Source organism: Perca flavescens, chromosome 14 (assembly GCF_004354835.1).
Source record: "Perca flavescens isolate YP-PL-M2 chromosome 14, PFLA_1.0, whole genome shotgun sequence".
NCBI classification, from domain to species: Eukaryota; Metazoa; Chordata; class Actinopteri; order Perciformes; family Percidae; genus Perca; species Perca flavescens.
The window spans coordinates 9,770,578-9,789,638 of NC_041344.1; the positions used below are offsets into that span (position 1 = coordinate 9,770,578).

General features: G+C 39.7%; 1 protein-coding gene across 1 annotated transcript; it reads right to left on the reverse strand.

Annotated features, from left to right (window-relative positions):
• Positions 1-1,775: 1,775 nt before the first annotated feature.
• ak2 (adenylate kinase 2) lies at positions 1,776-18,636 on the reverse strand. The gene is made up of 7 exons (XM_028597884.1): positions 18,438-18,636; positions 15,515-15,640; positions 14,871-14,981; positions 13,406-13,500; positions 8,306-8,378; positions 5,025-5,244; positions 1,776-2,166 (listed from the first exon to the last, which is right to left on the reverse strand). The coding sequence occupies exons 1-7, from the start codon at positions 18,534-18,536 to the stop codon at positions 2,159-2,161; spliced, it is 732 nt and encodes a 243-aa protein (XP_028453685.1). The 5' UTR covers positions 18,537-18,636; the 3' UTR covers positions 1,776-2,158.
• Positions 18,637-19,061: the final 425 nt, after the last annotated feature.

Below are 19,061 nucleotides of genomic sequence, written 5' to 3' on the forward strand. Positions count from 1 at the left end.
TCAGACGTGATGGAGGAAAGCCCGGTCGGCAACGTCACAGCGTCAACAATACGGAAACCCCACCCCGTGTCGTCACCGCCTCTCAGGAACTTCAGCTGGCGTTTACTGTAAAACCCAAAATGTGTTAGTTGGAAAGATGAGACAATAAGGAAACTAAACTGGGCAGGGTTTTGTTTTGACTGTAAAATAAACAGGAAGCATTGTGTTCAACTCCAAGTACAGTGTTTTATCAATGTACTTATCAAAATGACTCTGCTTTGTTTATTCATGGGGTAAAAACAGACAATAGCATCTGTGATTGGTCTTTAATGGTAATCCTACATCAGCCAATTAGAAGCCTTGTCTGATATCCTGTTTGTCCGCATGGCTACAAGTTGAGACAGGTCTACATCAGTGGACCTCTCCTGTGGTGGATTTACTCTTAATAATAATAATAATAATATAATACTGCACCTCAGCACAGGTTTGAGGTAGGATTTGAGTAATGCCATTTTAAGCTAATTAATACCCCACATTATTAGACAAAAATATTGTACTTTTTATCGCACCACGTTTGATTTCACATAAAAGAATCAGTTCATAAAATACATTACATTGTTAAAAGATTAAGCCACAAGTTCCCAACCCCTTTCTGCATGTGACCACTTCAATTGAAGTGTGTAAACTTCTGATGGTTTCACAACTCAAAGCCGGAAGAGGTAAAACTCCAATATTTCACAAGCTATAATTAGAGAAAATAAAAAAATATAACATTTTATTCTTTTTTTCTCCCATGAATCATCTCCCTACCCCTCGGCTTTATCTGGTGATCCTTTGGGGGTCACCAAAGTGGTGTCTCATGTTGATTTATAAGCCCTCAAGAGATACATTTGTGACTTTGGCTATAAAATAAACCTTACTTAAGTCTCTATTAAAATGAATATAATAAAATTACTTTTTTAACACTGTATGACCTTAGTTTCCTTAAAAAAAAAACTCCACTCATGTTGACACATTATTTCAAATGATCTTCATTCCCTTTGCTGTAGGTTTAATTACCAAACAGGGATTTCCTGCATGAACCACTGTACTGATTATTATAGAACAGAAAACATACCTGGAATTAGTTTAGAGTTAAAAAACAATGAAACCTACTTAAACAGGTAATGCCACTTCTTTTTCTATTTAATATGTATTCCATTTTAGCTTTTTCTATTTAGCAACTTCTTGCTAAATGGTTTTAAATTCTATTGATGTACTTTCATATTGCCTTGAGTTTCTTATACACACCTGTGTGTGTGTGTGTGTGTATATATATATATATATATATATATATATATATATATATATATATATATATATATATATATATATATATATATATATATATATATATATATATATATATACACATACACACACACACACACACACACACACACTGTAGATGGCAGCTTCAGTATATTTTGCACAAAGACTCAGAAACCAACCAATACTTCCTAACAATGTAATAAACCTTTTCTGTACATCAGTTTGGGATAATTTGATGAAACAACTGTTGTTTTAGGAAAATGCACCATGTACAAATTTGCACATAATTAATTACCAAAAAAGCCACAATGCTCTGAAACAGGTTGTTTTTTTTGCAGTTGGTAATCTAGCCTTGCCTATGTAAAGAAGATTGCATTGTCTTGACGAAGGCTGTTATACAAACAAACTTGTCTCTCTCTTCCAGGCCAAGATTAGCCATCACTGGGTCATTTGAAGACCAAAACAAAAGCAAACATCCAACAATCTCTGCATTTGTCTCATTTATTTTACAGCAAGAGGCCTAGGTCATTTAATTAGTTAACAAGTCTAATATGCATCTACAATTGCCAATTCAAAATGGCAGTTGTAGATACAAACGTGAGGAGTCAGGTGAAGAAAAAAAGAAAAAAAAAAGGTTCACAGAATTTGAAGATTTCAGGGAAAGCATGAGATTTATTAAAAGGGGAAACATGAGGAATATGACAACTACAAGCCCCATAGCACCGCAACATGATTACTTATATAAAGTATAAGGATTCCCTCCATTTCCTGACCCCCCCTTCACCCGCCCCCCCTTCGTCTGTCCAGCTACCCGAGATCTTGCCAAAATCCAATCCTTCGCCTTGGTGGGAATGTAGCAGCCCAGCATTCAACCAGCTGAAAGAGAAAGGAGAGAGAGGGGAAAAAAGGTTTTGGGTGAATTACAGAGTAAATTAAACATGCCAGGAAAAATACACATTTTTAGGGGGTCATTTAAATGCTGAAACTGCCAAAAGCAATGGACAAAAGAAACTTTAAAGTGCACAATTAAAAGTTACATTCATTTAAGGGTGAACAAAAGAAACGGCAAGGTTTTTCTGTTAGATTTATAAATCTCTACATTCACAGCTTTCAAAAAGGCGATAAATAAAAAGAACTAAGGCATCATTGAGCACAGGAGGAAATGTTAAAAAAGGGAAATTTAGCATGAAATTGTCTCGTTGAGCTGTATAAGAGACAGAAATCTGCCTACTGGGCCTTCTGAACATCTGCTATTGTTTTCACCACAACAACCCCCGAGAGTATACAAACACATCAGTATTCAAGGGAAAGTACAGGTGACACAGTCTGCATCCACGATGGTTCCACTGAACACAAACACCAGGTGACTACAGAGGAAACTAATCGGTCAAGGAGAGAGAGGATGCAATCCTCAAAACACAGGATGTCACAGGAGCGTTCAGAGGCAGAGTTTCCAAAATGTCAGTTATTACTTCTGTTGATAAATTAAGATTTTTTCAACTCCCATTATGCCAGGAGAATATTTTTAATGGAACTAAACATAGTAAGCAAGTACTCCAAGTGCGCGCCTATGGAACAAAAAGAAAAGGTAAAAAGACACCTTTGGGAGCAGCAGAAACTAAAGCCTGAATTTAAAACATTTCAGAGAAGGAATTTTAATGAAGGTTTGAGAGCCCAACGTCCTTCAGCTCATGAGACAGACTCCCATCTTTGACTTTCAATGTCACGGTCACTGAAAAAAATTAATTATAAAAAATGTAAGTTTGTTTATCCACCAGGCCTCTGAACTCTGGACACTGATAGGAAAAAGAACACATTGTCCAATTTTAAAACAAACTTAACATTAGGTAACAGGGAGTTAATAAAACAAAGTGCTTTAAATTTTGATAAAATATTTTTGCAGTTATGGTGTTGAGCCACATTTGAGCTGACGTCACACATTATTTTAGATCTGCAGGAGGGATTGTGCTCCTTCAGCTGTACAGTCTGTTTCACAGTGAAGTGCATATTGATAAGACAATTAGCCGTTATCAATCAAATGTTGAATTCATTTTCAGTCGATCTTTAATACGCCCAACAAGGTCATTCATGCAGTCCGAGAGAGAGGGTGCGCAGCAGGAGGAAGAGGAGGAGATTATACTGAAGGATGACCGAGGAAAGGGAATACGTCCTGGGTGAGAGGTCACGGAGGACACCGTAACTGATGCATCATTTAACCCCGTTAACCAGCCCCACACAGAATCCGTGCGCGCAGAGTTCCGCAGAATTTTCCACAGGGAAAAAAAGAAAAGAAAAATGAAATACTCGGTTGACTCAATAGAAATAAAATGGAGCCAAGAATGAATCCATTTTATTTCTATGATTAACACATCTCCACAACAATCTTTCTGGATCACAGCTACAAACTATTTCCTTTAAAAAAATCTGCAGATTGTGTTTGGGTCTGCTGATAACTAGGAGTTCTAAAAGTCTGATACTGTGGAGGTCCCCCTTCAGACAAAATCAAGACAACTGCACCCCCATGCATGCAAAACTAGCCATTAGCAGTTCCTGTTTGCAGTGTACCCATAAATGTGCAGAAAACTATCACTGGATCATTTTTGATACCGAAGCAAACTTAAAAGCAATATGATTGTTGCTTCCTACTTTTTAAGTGGCATCTTTTAGTGGATTTATGGACATTTCTTTGCGAGGAGCATGAGGGATAATGATACCCTCAGAAAGTGCACGTCACACTTAATCTAAAAATATGTGCCTCATATCTGTGTTCAGAAGTTATGGCTCTTAAAGGAGTGCAATTTAGAGGTTTTAAAGTACCTTAAGTGCGTACATGAGCGGTGTGTCACAGCCATAGAGGCAAACTACAGTCAAACTGCAATAACTAACTTCCTGTCATTTTCAGATCATCGACATGCACCTGTCCCATTTACCGCCTTGCCTCACGACTAGGAGTAAAATGCTAACATATTCCATGTTTTGGATTTCAAGTTTCCTCAGCCTCTGTTTTCTGTTTTTTCAGCAATAACGTCATGCATCATGTTCTTTTCTCTAAAACTGTATGAATGGCCATTGCTGTTTTATGACACATAATGAAAACCCAGGGAGAAAGAGGGGGAAGTTCTCTCTTAATGCTACAAATTAAATCCAATTTGAGAATATTATAAAGGCAGCAGAAAATGACTGGCAGGATGGACAATGTATGTCTGATGCTTCTGTGTTTCTAACTTTAAGGGATTAAAAAGGAGAGGAAACAGGAATGCTAGGAAAAACAGGAGATGGACTGAATGTGCACAAGAATCAGAGACTGGAGGAAGAGAAAAGGGCAAAGTCATCGATTAAACAAGAGCAAACCTGTCCAGCAAAGGCCAACAATATGAAACAAAACATCAATATTTTCAAAACACCTTCTGGTGAAAAGCATCTGCTCTGCTAAATGTCAAAACATTAAATGCCATTTCTAAATTAAATGAAAGGCAAAAGCAGCAGCATAGAGCTAAGCGCTTTGTGTAACGTCACTTGATTTTGTTTCTACAACAGGGATAACACGAGTGGAACATTGTGAATTTCTCTAATCATCGTCCATGTTTACACATCGCAAAGTTACATTTTGTTGCCACTGTGACAATTGATCAACTCTTGTATAATCTCCACCCATGAAGGAAAAAAAGAACCAGTTGAAGGGGATACGGGAAGGATAAAAAAAGGTTTTCAAATGAAGAACACTTGGTCTTTACAGGCGACGGCACGGGCGGGTTCTTCCGTGGCAGCGGAGAAGGCAGCTACGATGGAGGCGAAGACGACATCTGGACTCAGGGAAGCGTTGACGGCCGTGTGCAGGCCCCTGGCACTGTAGTACCGCACCAGAGGGACGGTCTGCCGGTGGTAGGCGTCCAGACGGGAGTGCAGCGTCGTCTCGTTGTCGTCGCTGCGGCGGATGAGAGGCTCGCCAGTCAGCTGAGCGCAGACAAGAGGACCGAAAACAAATGAGAAGAAGCACAAAGACAAAGCATTTAAACACGTTTTTCCCGAGGGGGTCCTCGATCTTTAAGTAACAGCACATGTACGTATTCACACACACACACACACACACACACACACACACACACACACACACACACACACACACACACACACACACACACACACACACACACACACACACACACACACACACACACACACACACACACAATGGAAATTGGCGAACTGTGTGATCTAATTTCCATTGTAAAAGGGTGTGTAAACAACAATAGTTAAATACCTATTCTCCCACGCACATATTTTATTCTATTCAAATTAATTTGGCATTCACATTAGGGCGTAGGAAGCAAAACCGTAAGGGTAAGCTGCGTCACACACACACGGAATTAAATATTCCTTCTGGTAAGAAGGATAATCAGAGTACACACATTTAAAAATGATGGTGGAAACTTGTAAGATACATACAGTTTCACAATGTGTCTACAATGAGGCCAATGCTCTTGAGTTTCTGCTTTCATACTGCAACCTTATCAAGTGTCTCTGTATCCCTCTCGCTACTTGTTGCTGTACTGAAATCCATCTTTGTGTCAACAACACAGGAGCTTTTGAAAATCTTTCTAAGCCAGAGGATTGTGTGTCTGTGTTCTGCTTTGTTTGCAGAGGAGCCACAGGGCTTCATGTGTTACACGTGTAGGCTATACAAAGCGTGAAGCACATGAAGTCGTGATGCACTGATCCAATCTGTTAGATCAGTATCTGCAACAGATCTGCCCTATAAATCAGATTGATATCAGCCAGCAGAGTGATCTCATGAAGTGGCGTATGTATGACACGCCAATTGGTATGCCGTTCTTGGCGTGTTATGAAGATGCACACTCGCTTTTCTGCGTGTTTATGAAAACCGTTTGTCCTCCATTGACTTACATTACCTTGCGTGTGAATTGACGCCGTATTGAGTAGTATGAAAGGGCGAATCTGCGTATGGCGGTTGGTCGGGGTGGTGGATGGGTAAAAAGCTCTCAAAACATTAGATCATAGGAAACCAAACGGACCGGACTTGATAGAGCCCTACTTCTTGAAAATAGCAGCTGATTATGTAGCACAACCACTTACGGTCCTTTTTAATCTTTCAATCCAAAACAAAGGAATTCCACTTGTTTGGAAGTCTGCTTTTGTTATCCCTTTATTAAAAGGAGGTGATCCAGCTGTTTTAACTAATTACAGGCCCATTTGTGTGTTTTGTCAAAACTTCTTGAATCTCTTGTTTGTGATCAACTTAAAGAGTTCCTGTACTCTAGTGACCTACTCTCTAAACTGCAATCCGGCTTTAGGAAAAAACATAGCACCATCACGGCTGCTACAAAAGTGATAAATGATATACTTGTTGCTCTTGATAAAAAACAATATTGTGCTTCCCTTTTTATTGATCTGTCAAAAGCTTTTGACACTGTGGATCATGTTATTTTAAAGCATAGGCTTTTAAGTCTGGGACTGTCTAATCATGTTTCCTGGTTCACAAATTATTTGAGTGACAGGACCCAGTGTATTAAATGTGATGGTCTGTGTTCTGAATTTTTGAATGTCCACAAGGGGGTGCCACAGGGTTCTATATTAGGACCCCTCCAGTTCATCATGTATATTAATGATTCAGGATAATATGCATTTTTACGCTGATGACACAATAATTTACTGTTTTGGATTGAACCCTGCCAAAGCTGTAGAATCTCTGCAGAAAGCTTTTGATGTGGTCCAGCACACACTTATCCAGCTAAAACTGGTTCTTAACGCTGAAAAGACCAAACTAATGTTTTCAAACACTAAGAAGGTCCCTCAATCTACTCCCTTAGTGTCCACTCTTGAGGGAAATGTCATAGAGATGGTTCACACCTGCAGGTATCTTGGTATTTTGCTTGATGACTCCCTGACTTTTAAGCCCCATATAGATAATCTTGTGAAAATGCTTAAACTTAAATTGGGCTTTTTCTTTCGTAATAAATTCTGTTTTTCTTTTGAGGCAAAAAAGCACCTTGTTAATGCAAAATTTTTATCTATTTTAGACTATGGAGACCTGTTGTACATGAATGCTTCTGCTAAATGTCTCCATAAGATTGACATTGCATATCATGCTTCTCTGCGGTTCATTACTAATTGTAGGGTCTTGACCCATCACTGTGAACTGTATTCTCGAGTGGGATGGCCTTCTTTGTCCTCCAGGAGGCTGGGTCACTGGTATACTTTCATTTATAAGGCCATGCTTGGTCTATTGCCATCCTACATCTGTAAATTAATCTCACGGAGGAGTGTTGGCTCTCATTGTTTGCATTCGAATAATCTTTTGTTGCTTGCTGTTCCACTTGCCCGTACAGAACTGGGAAAAAGGGCTTTTGTTTACTCAGCCCCCCACACATGGAACATGTTGCAAAAAGACTGGAAATTGACTGAATTACTTTCATTGAACGCTTTTAAGTCCAGATTGAGAACACTTGAGTCGATCCTTTGTAACTGTTTTTCAGAATGTGTTTGTAATTGTATTTTATGTTTGAAACTCTTTTGCTGCTTCTTGGCCAGGACTCCCTTGAAAAAGAGGTTTTTAATCTCAATGGGACTTTCCTGGTTAAATAAAGGTAAAAAAAAAAAAACAAAAAAAAAACAGGACTTTCACCCAGGAGAGCGGGGATCGCGTCAAACACAATTAAGAGTAAATGTCCCCTGTAGCGTTTAGTCAAATACTGTCTTTATAGGTTTTATGTTCCAAGCTCTGTTTATGTATGTCAAATAGTCTTTGTATACTGTGTGTTACATGTCTTTTACACTCATTTGGGTTATGTAAGGTTGGTGGGTTTTTGTAATTATTTGTATAACCCCTATGGCAAAACTTAATAAAAAAAAAACATTTTATAGGTTCAGATTGCATCAAAGCCCTCAAGTCTGAAGCTGGCTGACTGTCACCAATTTCCAGCTTGGCAGAGAGTTTAGGTAGGAGGCAGTTTAGCCAAGAGTGGCTACTAAGTGGGTTGAATGTGAAACTACTTACGTCATCCTTCATGGGCTCTTTGGGAGGGTTGAACTCCTCGTGGTAGGAGCGGCCACTTGGCTGATGAATTAGTCTGGGGAAATGGAGGGGAGACGGAGAGAAGAGGTGGAGGAGGAATGACAAGGACGGAAAAGAAATCAGGGAGCAGAGGAGGACAGATGAGGGTTAGACAGCCACAGTGACTCACTAACTACTTAACTGTCCTTTTCACATCCTACATAATGCCCTTGTCCCACTCGGGCTTGAAAAGGCAGCAGCCAGCCTCGTCCTCCTCACAAAAGGGACCCCCGGAGACAGAAAGATGGCTCTTTGACAACTAAATGCGTTTTTATTCAGTGTGGCATACGGATAATGTAGAGTGGTTATTGTGAAGAAACAAGGACAAAAACTGTGATGCAGTAAAAAAAAAAAAACACTAATAAAATTGTTGACATATTGTCTACTAGCGCTGACATGTGAAGGTCTCTAAAAACCTGTCTGCCTGTTAAATGTGTGGGGATCAGTGTTGAATCAAAGCAGAGTTCTATTAAACGGTTTTAAAAGAGTTGTGTGAATAATGATATGTTGCACAATGGGGGCAGCAGAGCTGAAGACGTGGAAACAACAAGACATTACCAGTTAAGTTGTTATAAAACATCTGTTTTCTCTTCAGGCCTCAACCTGTAGAGCTTACATAAATTAAATCAGTGCCAGGTCAGACCAGAAAGTGACACAGAGAAATTGATCACAGCATCTTTACAGAATAGGTGGCGCTGTAACCTTGGTAATGTAGTGACTACTTGCAGGATGTGCAGTGGCTACTGTTGCTTGTGGCTTGAGTCACTTGTTGTTTCAAAATAGATACAAGAGGCAAAGTCTACTGGGGTCCGTTTCAGAAAGCAGGTTTAGTGAAAACTGAGTTTGTTAACACTGAGATGAGGGGAACTCTGGGTTTTCCGTTTCAGAAAGGTTGGGTTATTTAAACCTGAGAGAGAGAGAGAGGGGTAACTCCTGCCCGTTTCAGAAAGAGAGGTAACTTCACCTCAGAGTCAGTTACTATGGTAACTGAGCCTGTGAACCTAACCTGGTCGGGAGCGGGTTTTCTTCTCTCAGTCTCCTCCCTCTGACACAGTGCTCTTTCATTCATTCATTCATTCATTCATTCATTCATTCATTCATTATCAGGCGCATTTTAGTGCAGTTTGTTATCTGCATGAATAAAACCATGTTTATTAACCATGTTAGGCAGATTACAAAATGTTTTTTTTCTCAAAACATGGCTTTTCCTTTTGTCGACGATCCCGTTGATGAAGCTGTATTACTTCGGGGGGAGTTAAACATACGTTGAGGATATTGAGGCCCCGGCTATAGATGCAGTTTTTCATTTCCAGATACTTGCCTACCTGTGTGAGCGGTATCGTTTTTCTTCCCAGTCTATCAGTTATGTAGCCTACATAACCTTATCCGTCCTCATATCACTAACGTCACCCATCGTGGACATGCTCTTACATCCCAGCACATTATTTGTGTCTCATTACGTTTTTTTTTTGCAAACGGCAGTTTTCTTTACAACATTGGTGATGCGGAGCATATTAGTAAAGCCACTGTAGCAAAGCGTGGGACTCGCTCTGAAACGTTCCCTGGACACAAACCAGTAAGAAACATTAAAAAGGAGTTCACAGTATTGCAGGTGAATGATGTAAACACTTTGAAATAAAAGATTATGAATTATAATTCTGTTAATGATGGTGCTGCAGCCTCAGAATGGGATTAGTAGGCCTAGGACTTTTTCGCCCGCAGGATTGCACCTAAATGAAATAGATTATAGGTTCAATACCATTTCACCAGTAATATACTTATGATTAAATATGGTATTAATACACTATATTGGAACTTATTGGAACGCATTTACTCATTTTCTCCCACGCAAATTCTCTCTTTTGCAGCAGCCGCTGTGTTGCTTTTTTTAACAAAATACATGTTCAAACTCGCCCTATGTGCGCATGAGTATTTCCACCGATCAGTTTGTTTGTGGTTGTTGCCACGGTGAATCGTAATATCGTGGCTCCATACATGCTGGTGCACACGCTTAACTGAGTGAACCTACTCTGAGTTGATTGAACCAACTCAAATCCGCTGTTCTGGAACCAAAAACTCAGAGTTTCCCATCTCAGGTTAAATAAACTCAGAGTTCAGGGTTAGACTCAGAGTTTGTTAAACCTCCTTCCTGAAACGGGCCCCTGGTGTTGCTTGTTATTCAGCAGGACATGAGTAAGGACAAACCAGGACGTAGGGAGAAGTAAACAAGCCTGATTACTGAGATGGCGTTTTGTTTGTAAACCTGCTTAATAACACACCGTAATATGTGTAACATTTAACTGCTTTTGCAAAACAAATTTAAATGCTGTTAAAAAAAAAAAAAAAAAAAAGGTTGTAATCTGTGGCCAGGTTGGCTCAGTGGGTAGAGCAGGCGCCGGTCAAAGATTTGGGGTCACTTAGAAATTTCCATTCCACTCCATTATAGACAGAATACCAGCTGATCTGAGTGGGTGGCTGATCTTTAATGCAATATCTACATTGCCCATTATCAGCAGCCATTCATCCATTGTTCCAAAGGCTCATTCTGTTTACTAATCTGATATCATTTTAAAAGGCTAACTGAGAAAACATTGGAGAACCCTTTTGCAATTATGTAAGCACAAAATGTAATCTGAAAACTGCTGCCCAGGGGCCTCTTTCACAAAAGCAGAATATATAAGTCCAGGATAACTGATAAAGCGAGGCTTGACCTAGTCTAATCTGTGCATCCTGGCTTGGTGCGTTTCACGAAGGCCGAGCCAGGCTGAGGAGGAGTGACTAGGTTGAGCCAGCCTCAAGTAATTCAGATAGATGCGCGTCCACGGCTTTCTTCAAAAGACCACAAGGTCGATCACAGATTTACTGATGCTCCCTATAATTTGGGAGGATTGTACAATTAGGACATGTTCTTAAAATTGTACAATCCTCCCAAATTATAGTCCCAGTTTACTGGACAACACAAATTGTGTGCTAAGAATGCCAAATACAATGCACATGGAAGCGGAACAAACATGGTCCTTATTGTTAAAGAATTAAAAAAAATTAATTAATCAACTAAAATAATTCAAGGTACATTGGTCAACTATAGACACGTACAGCATTGTATGTATTGCCCCTAAGGTGTAGACACATATAGCCGACAGCCGACCGTTGACAGAAAACCCCGTCGATATGATCAGTCGCGTCCCCGAGGTCCAAAAAACTGCCACAGAACAGACCTAAAAGACGTTAGGAGACGAGACGTAATACATCTCTATAACAGCAGGCGGCGCTAATCTGTATTGTCGCCCAAGAAATGAAAACCAGCAGCTGATTGGACGAACACGTCACATGGATTTGTTTTCTCCGGAAATCCAAAGTCATGCCAAAGCAAAGCCAGCAGGCAAGTGTTATTTATATACAATTCTGGTGTACTTACAAACTTTACAATCCATCGTTTTATGAGTGTATAACCTATTTGTACTACTGTAGATGTTTGGTATCATTTCGGGCATTATTAGTGGGGTAATGTTAAGAGACACTTTGGATCCATTAGCCCCTGCGCTAAGCTATTCAGCTGATAACGCTACTCTACGCTAACTCTCCCAATGTTAGACCCAGGTGAAAAAAGCTTCTGGGGGAGTGTTTGGCTCGAGGTCATGGTGCAAAGGACCCTAGGGTGAAATTCCTCCGAACCATCACTTTAAATAATTAAATGAACAAGCAATATGCACCTGTTGTATTTTAATCCAGGCTGATAACAACAGGGTAAAACCACTGCTGGGTGATCAGAAAAGGCTCCAGGATTAAATAAATGCTGGCTGTTAGCCTGGTCGAGAGCAGGCTAGCTGCACAGAATAAATCTCCATGGGGATTTATGTGCCTCCGCTTTCGTGAAACCAAGTCAAGGCTAAATTCATCCAGGATAATGGGGAAATCCAGGCTTAATCCCTTATCTTGGTTTTGTGAAACAGGCCCCTGGTTAAAAAAAAACAATGCAACTGATCTCATCCGGTATTCTGTCTATAATGGAGTGGAATGGAAATTTGTAAGTGACCCCAAACTTTTGACCGGTAGTGTATACTGAGAGGTTGATGGGTTCGAATCCGACCTGTGACAATTTCCTGCATGTCTTCCCCCCTCTCTCACCTAGCTGTCCTATCAAATGAAGGCGGAAAAGCCCAAAAAATAATCTTTAAAATAAAAAGGTTGTAATCTAAAAGAAACAAACTTCTCAACAAATTTCAGCACAGTTTTAACTGACAGACACATTTTCACCGGTCAGCACCGGTGAGACGATATGAAATTGGTCAACGTCAAAGATTTGAGTGCCCAAGTTTGCCAAAGTTGAAATTAACTGATTTTGTTCTGCAATTTTGCGGTTGAAAGCTGATGTGACTGTTGCAGAAATAATGAGAAATATATGAACTAACTTTCTAACAGAACTGTGTGTCCTTATCATATAACACTTAACATTTCTCCTTATATGAATTTGAATGGCTTCTGGCACCTTATAGTGAGGTGGTCACCTTTCTTAACAGCACTTGTGCCTCTTTTACTTGTGTTTCTCCCTGTAAATGTGCGTCACTAATGAGCTGTAGCTTTAATCTAATATTCACAGTTTTTTGTTCTATACACGTGTCCCTTTGGAGACTCATTAAAAAAAAACAGTTTCACTGAACAGTTTAGAACACAGAGGCACTGAGCAGCTGTGGTATTCAGCACATTTCATCAGGGACATGTTGACTTCTTTAAGGATTCAACCTGTGACCTTCCAGCTGCAGGACGCTCTCAAACCCCCTCAGGCCACCTCCTCCGTTAATCGCATGCTTTCACGCTCCACTTCTCTCCAGCCCTATCTCACTGTCCCAGACTCTTCTGTTCACATGAATCAATCTACCTGCCCGGGTGGATTTAACACGTAGACAGAATGAGGAGCTCATCGGCCAAAAGGAAAAGCACCATCCTGGGAACTCATAAACCACTGTTGTGCCTGGGACATAAAACAGATTGGATCCTCTCTCTGGTCTTGAATAATTCATTCTCTCTCACGCTGGCTCCTACCTGCCACAGATCCTGCGGACCAACAGAGAGTCATCAACGGCAAACTCGATCACAGAGTCCAGCTTCTCGCGTCTCTTGTCCAACAAGTTGTCCAGCTGCAAGAGACAAACGTAGAACGAATCAAACATACGACATGACAGACACCGCCACCATGGTCTTGTGTATCTTCACCATTTGGCTGTCCCATGCTTTGTTATACAAATAGTGTAATCCTCTCACTTTGTATCTGTGAGAACTCCTGTACATATACTCTTGTATTGAAATTTCCATAAATAAATTATCATAAAAAAAAAAATCTATTGATCAGGCTTTTTCTTTTACTTCCACTTTTCTTTGATATGACTAATAATAAAAACATCAGTTAATGTCTGAAAAAAAAAAAAAAAAATGTTTTGATGTTGCCGAGTGAAAAAACATCAGTTAATGTCTGAAAAAACATTAACTGATGTTCATCAGTTCAGACACAATCTCTCTCTTTCTCTCGTTCTTTTCGTTTTTGCTTTGATTTTCAACATATTATTAGAGACATGCGTTTATTCCAAAAGTATATTTGATCACTCTTTAGTAGATGAGCTATTCTCATTTTTCATGTTAATTTGCAGAAATCTTCCTCCATGATCTTTCATGAAGCTTTGTTTCTGCATTTGGGAATTAATGTTTTTGCATTTTCCAGATTTTTTAAGTCATTAAAATCTTACTGAAAGAATGTTTTGGCTGAAAAAAACATGCTATCTGTCCTCCAAAAAGGGGCAATGCTTTAGCTTTAATAAGACATCAATTTATTATTTGTAGGCGTATTATTTGAGACCTGGCCATTTTTGAGTACCGCCTCTTATTTGAGAAATAAAAAGGTTTTTCAGTTTTACATTGATGCATTACACTCATCGGTCAGTGGAAATTAAGGGATGTAGGACTTTCTTATCCTGTGAAGACTTTAAAAACTATTTACGAAAATATTTTTCTATTTTTTTTTATTCTAAATAACAGCAGAAATATGCAACATGTTCTGTCACGGTTTGTCTTGCTAGGATTGTAGCCTCTTTAAATTGTGCAGTTAGTGCCAACTGCTGAAATTAAATGAATAGTTCAACATTTGGTAAACAGGATCGTTTACTTTCTTGTAGAGAGTTCAATGAGAAGATAAATACCACTCTCGTTTGGATTAAGTATGGAGCTAGAGCCGGGATCCGATCTCTTAAACTCATTATAATACCACGTTGTATCTCGTTTGTTTAATCTGTACACAAACCAAAACGTAAAAACAACAAGTTGTGGTTTAGGGGAGGAACATCCTGGATCTATTTCACTCTGGGCGCAGTGATTTCCTGTTTTGTTTTTCTGGGAAGAAGGCAAATAGGCGGATTTTCTAAAAGGTCAAACTATTATTGGACTCCATTTTGATCTACTAATTCCACTCCGTAAAGTTTTTGTTTCACATGATAACAGCATCAAATCAAATCCTAACCATCTCTGCTTGTTTGACTGTGCGAGGGAATCCGTCCAACAGGAAGCCGTTCCTGCAGGGCGCCGTGTCCAGGTTCTTCTCTATGAGCTCCACGACCATGTCATCACTGACCTGCAAGTCAACAAAAGATAATTCTCTCATCCATCTATTGACACTAAGCTGCTACATCCTGCATAGCATCAGCTCTGCACAGGAGGCACACGAAGAGAGCCAACAATACTGTGGACTTTACTAGAAAACACACAGTTCAATTGCTTGATACATAGGGTTTCTTCACTGGCCATACAGTCATTTAACCTCCTCCATTAGCAGATACTGCTTTACGCAGATGAGTATTAGTAATAGTAAGAGAGTAAGTAAGAGTATTACTTTTCTCCATATATGGCTTAGCTCCAACTTGAAGGAATGGAAATTTCTCAGGAAAAATCTGGTTTGCTGTCTTACACTTGTTGCACTCCACACTTGTGTTTTAAGGCCATTTTAGCTGTTAATGTCATGGAAGACAAACAAAACACGAGACACATAGTCATGTGGGACTCAACATGAAAGGCTGTAACGTCAACAGAGCCTCAGAGAGGGCTAAAAAAGCAGAGAAAGAAAAATACACACAGAGCTCATGAGAAGCAGATGAGCAGAAACGTTACCAGTTTGCCAGCATCCATGGTCTTCTTGAGCCTCTGGCCGAGCTCCGAGCCTGAAGCCACCATGGCCCTCAACATGTCTCCGGTGGCCAGGTGGCAAACACAGTAATGCTCTGCTAACCGAGGGGCCTGCAGGGAGAAGCACAGAGATTAATGAACTATTAAAGTCTTAAATTATCACCTCGTACCGGATGAAGACGATGTTTGGTTGTGAATTTTAACATTGTTCTTCCCACTGTTCTGTCAGAGAGCCAACCACCTACATTGTTGGCTGTTAAAAGCATGAAAATTGTGTATTTTGGCTGTGAGACCAAAATGTTTTCAGCAGCAGGACTGAGCTACATCTCATATACAACAAAAACATATAAAAACAACTACATATACAACTCTAATGATAAGTCGACTAGATATTAGCAACACCTCCGCTCTAATAATGAGGTGAAAGCTTTGTTCCCGGGTTATTTTTTTATTTAAGTTGCTCTCAGGAGATGAAGATGAGAAGAAGTTACAGGACTGGTTGTGCTTTAAGAAACAGTACCTTAACATTTTGCACATGGCTTCATCTGCAATACTGCATGCACCATATGGAAGAAAGCAACATGCAATACAACTGAGGCTGCAACTACGGATAATTTTCATTGTTGAGTAACCTACAGATAATTCTCTTGATTATTTCAAATGTTTCAATCTTTTTGTCCGACCAAATGCCAAGACACTCAGTAGACTATCTTATAAGAAAAAGAAGAACAGAAAGTTATCACATTTTAGAAGCTGGAATCATAGAAAGTTTGACAATTTTATGTTGATTGAGTTATTCGTTTTAGCTCTAAATACAAGAATCCAACCGTCCAAAACAGTTGAATCTTCAGAGCACTCAATACAGTAAATGGGATTGCCACAGAGTGCTTTACTGAGAACACAGGACTCAAACCAGATCACAACACGTGTTAAAGGAACAAGACACTAAACAAACATGCCAGAGCAAGTTGTCTGTGCACTTTAACACGCATGTGTGACTGATCCGAGAGGACTACATAATGAGATGACCATCGATAGACTGAAGGAGGTCATTGTGACACATTTCCGATTTCAGTGTCTGACAAAGTTACAACACAGGGTTAGGTAACCCTAACCCTTTGGTCCCAGACTCTCCACCTAGCATTTCTGGCACCAGCAGAGAAAGATTTAATTCAGATAATTAACGATTATTTTCAATATCATTCAAAATGGTTATTTTTGATCAATCATTTAGATGATTAAAAAAAAATAGTGAAAATGCCCATCAAAATTTCCCAGGGACAAAGATGGCTTTTTGAAATTGTTTTATTTTGTTGGACTAACAATCTACAACCCAAAGATACTCAATATATCATGATAGAAAACAAAAAAAACAGCAAATATTCACATTTGAGAAGCAGGGGAGAGTGTATAGCTCCAGACACGGCCCCCCTTCTCTTCTCTGCTTCTCTTCACATTCGTCAGATTCATCTACCAACCCTTATAAAGCTGGTTCAGGTTAACCTTGGACCAGCTCTTAGTTATGCTGTTATAGTTTTAGACTGCCGGGGGTCTTCCTTAGACACACTGAGCTCCTCTCTGCTCTCTCTTTCCATCTGTGTGCATTCATGTCCCAGAAATGCTTGTTACTAATTTTGCTCTGGGGAGCTTATTCCCCCTGAGTCCTTATGTTTTCTCGCCCCGCAGTTTTCCTTGGATTAGTGTGGCACCTTGGTCCTGCTCGACACTCTGCTATGCCCTGCAGCGCCCCACTACACCCTGCTATGCCATTTACTACTACAACTGCTATTTCTAGTCATAGTTCCATTATCTGTATTGTGACTATAATTGCCACTGTTCATCACTCCCCCAACCGGCAGTGTCAGACACCGCCCACCGAGAGCCTGGGTCTGTCCGAAGTTTCTCCCTAAAAAGGAAGTTTTCCTCACCACTCGAGGTTTCTGCCTAACAGGAAGTTTTTCCTTGCCACTAAATGCTTGCTCTTGGGGCAATTATTGGAATTGTTGGGTCTTTGTAAATTATAGAGTGGTGTCTAGACCTTCTCCATCTGTAAAGTGTCGTGAGATAACTCGTTATGATTTCTTACTATAAATAAAAATTGAATTGAACCATTTTCTCATGATAAAAACTGATGTCTGCTATCTTTTGACTTATTAATTTAAAATCGACTACTGATGAAACCACAGTGCAGCCCACAGTAACACTATACAGATAATGAATTGATGCAGACTTTGATTATATAGTTATGTATCTATACCACTAGAGTGCAAAATTATACCTACACTTTACATATTTTGGTAACTGCTGCTCATGTTCATACGGTAAAATCTTGGCATATTCATATCTTTATTCTATACATTACTCTGCACTTTACTGCTTTTTTGCTCTTTTGGTTAGATGCCAACTACATTTTATTTCTGTGAGCATTGTAAACTTTTTATTGACCAATTAAATAACGTAACTGACAACTAAATTGCCTTTGAGGCTGCCCTGCAATTAACCTTTAGTCTTGGGTTTAGCACTGTGTTATTGGTACAACAACAAAAAGGTGACAAAAGCTAACCTTTGACATCAGAGCTAATTGCGTGCATACATACATACATATTTCTTAATGTCTCGGATACTTAATGAGGTTGTTATAGTAATGTTAGTTAACTTCCCTATTACACTGACAAACATATTTAAGAGTAACAAAGCCATCTTAACAGACTGTCCAGCTGTGTTTTCCTGAGAGTTGCAGTCACAAACAGAACCCGGTAAAGCCAGGTAGGTTAGCATTAGCAGCATTAGCTTATGGCTTGTACTACTACCGACCATCTCTTAATACATCCACGCCGACCATGCCTTAAATGCTATAGTTGCTCCAAGCTAATGGCTAACAGCTAGCTCCGTTAGCGCTCCCTCTTACCTGGGTCCCCTTCCCGGCTCCGGGTGGTCCGAGCAGGATGGCACGAATCCCCTCCTGCACATCGGCTATCGCCTCCTTCAGTTGCGTGCTGGGGGCCATGTCTATAACGGGAGGCCACCAGGGCAGAAACTTTAGTAAAGTCTGTCTGTGTCGTCCTGGTGACACTTTAGCCAAGTTCAGCCAGGAAAGGAAAAGCCTCCGCCTACTTTCAGCTACGACAGTTAAATCCCGCCCCTTACAGGACAATAAAGGGGTTTGATTGGCCACAGCACTGTTCTGTCACTAATTATGTGCGTTGATTGGATGAAATTTGGGTGACGCCACATTGAGTAACATCCGAAAAAGGCTTGTTGAATATGTTAAGGAATTTAAGTAATTTTTAGGTTTCATTTTATTATAAATAAGTGCATTTATTGTTGATATTATTTACTTGTCTTCTTATTTATTTAATTGCTTTGTAGAATCTTAACTCAAGGTTCACTTACTTACTGAGAAAACTGATAACGTTACTGATGCAGTTTTAAGTTCAGAAAAAAAATAATTTTTGGTGTTGGAAATAGTACGAAAATTCATAAGCAAAAGCCTACTTACTGAAGCAAACTTCTTCTACTGATATGAAATGCA

Bases quoted from the DNA above. Each gene is read 5' to 3' on its own strand.
- ak2 (XM_028597884.1), bottom strand. From the start codon at position 18,536: ATGGCCCCCAGCACGCAACTGAAGGAGGCGATAGCCGATGTGCAGGAG. The intron at 13,501-14,870 runs GTTAGGATTTGA...TGTCTCTTGCAG, and splicing joins CAGTCAAACAAGCAGAGATG to CTGGACAACTTGTTGGACAA. The intron at 5,245-8,305 runs GTAAGTAGTTTC...GTCTGCGCTCAG, and splicing joins AAGAGCCCATGAAGGATGAC to CTGACTGGCGAGCCTCTCAT.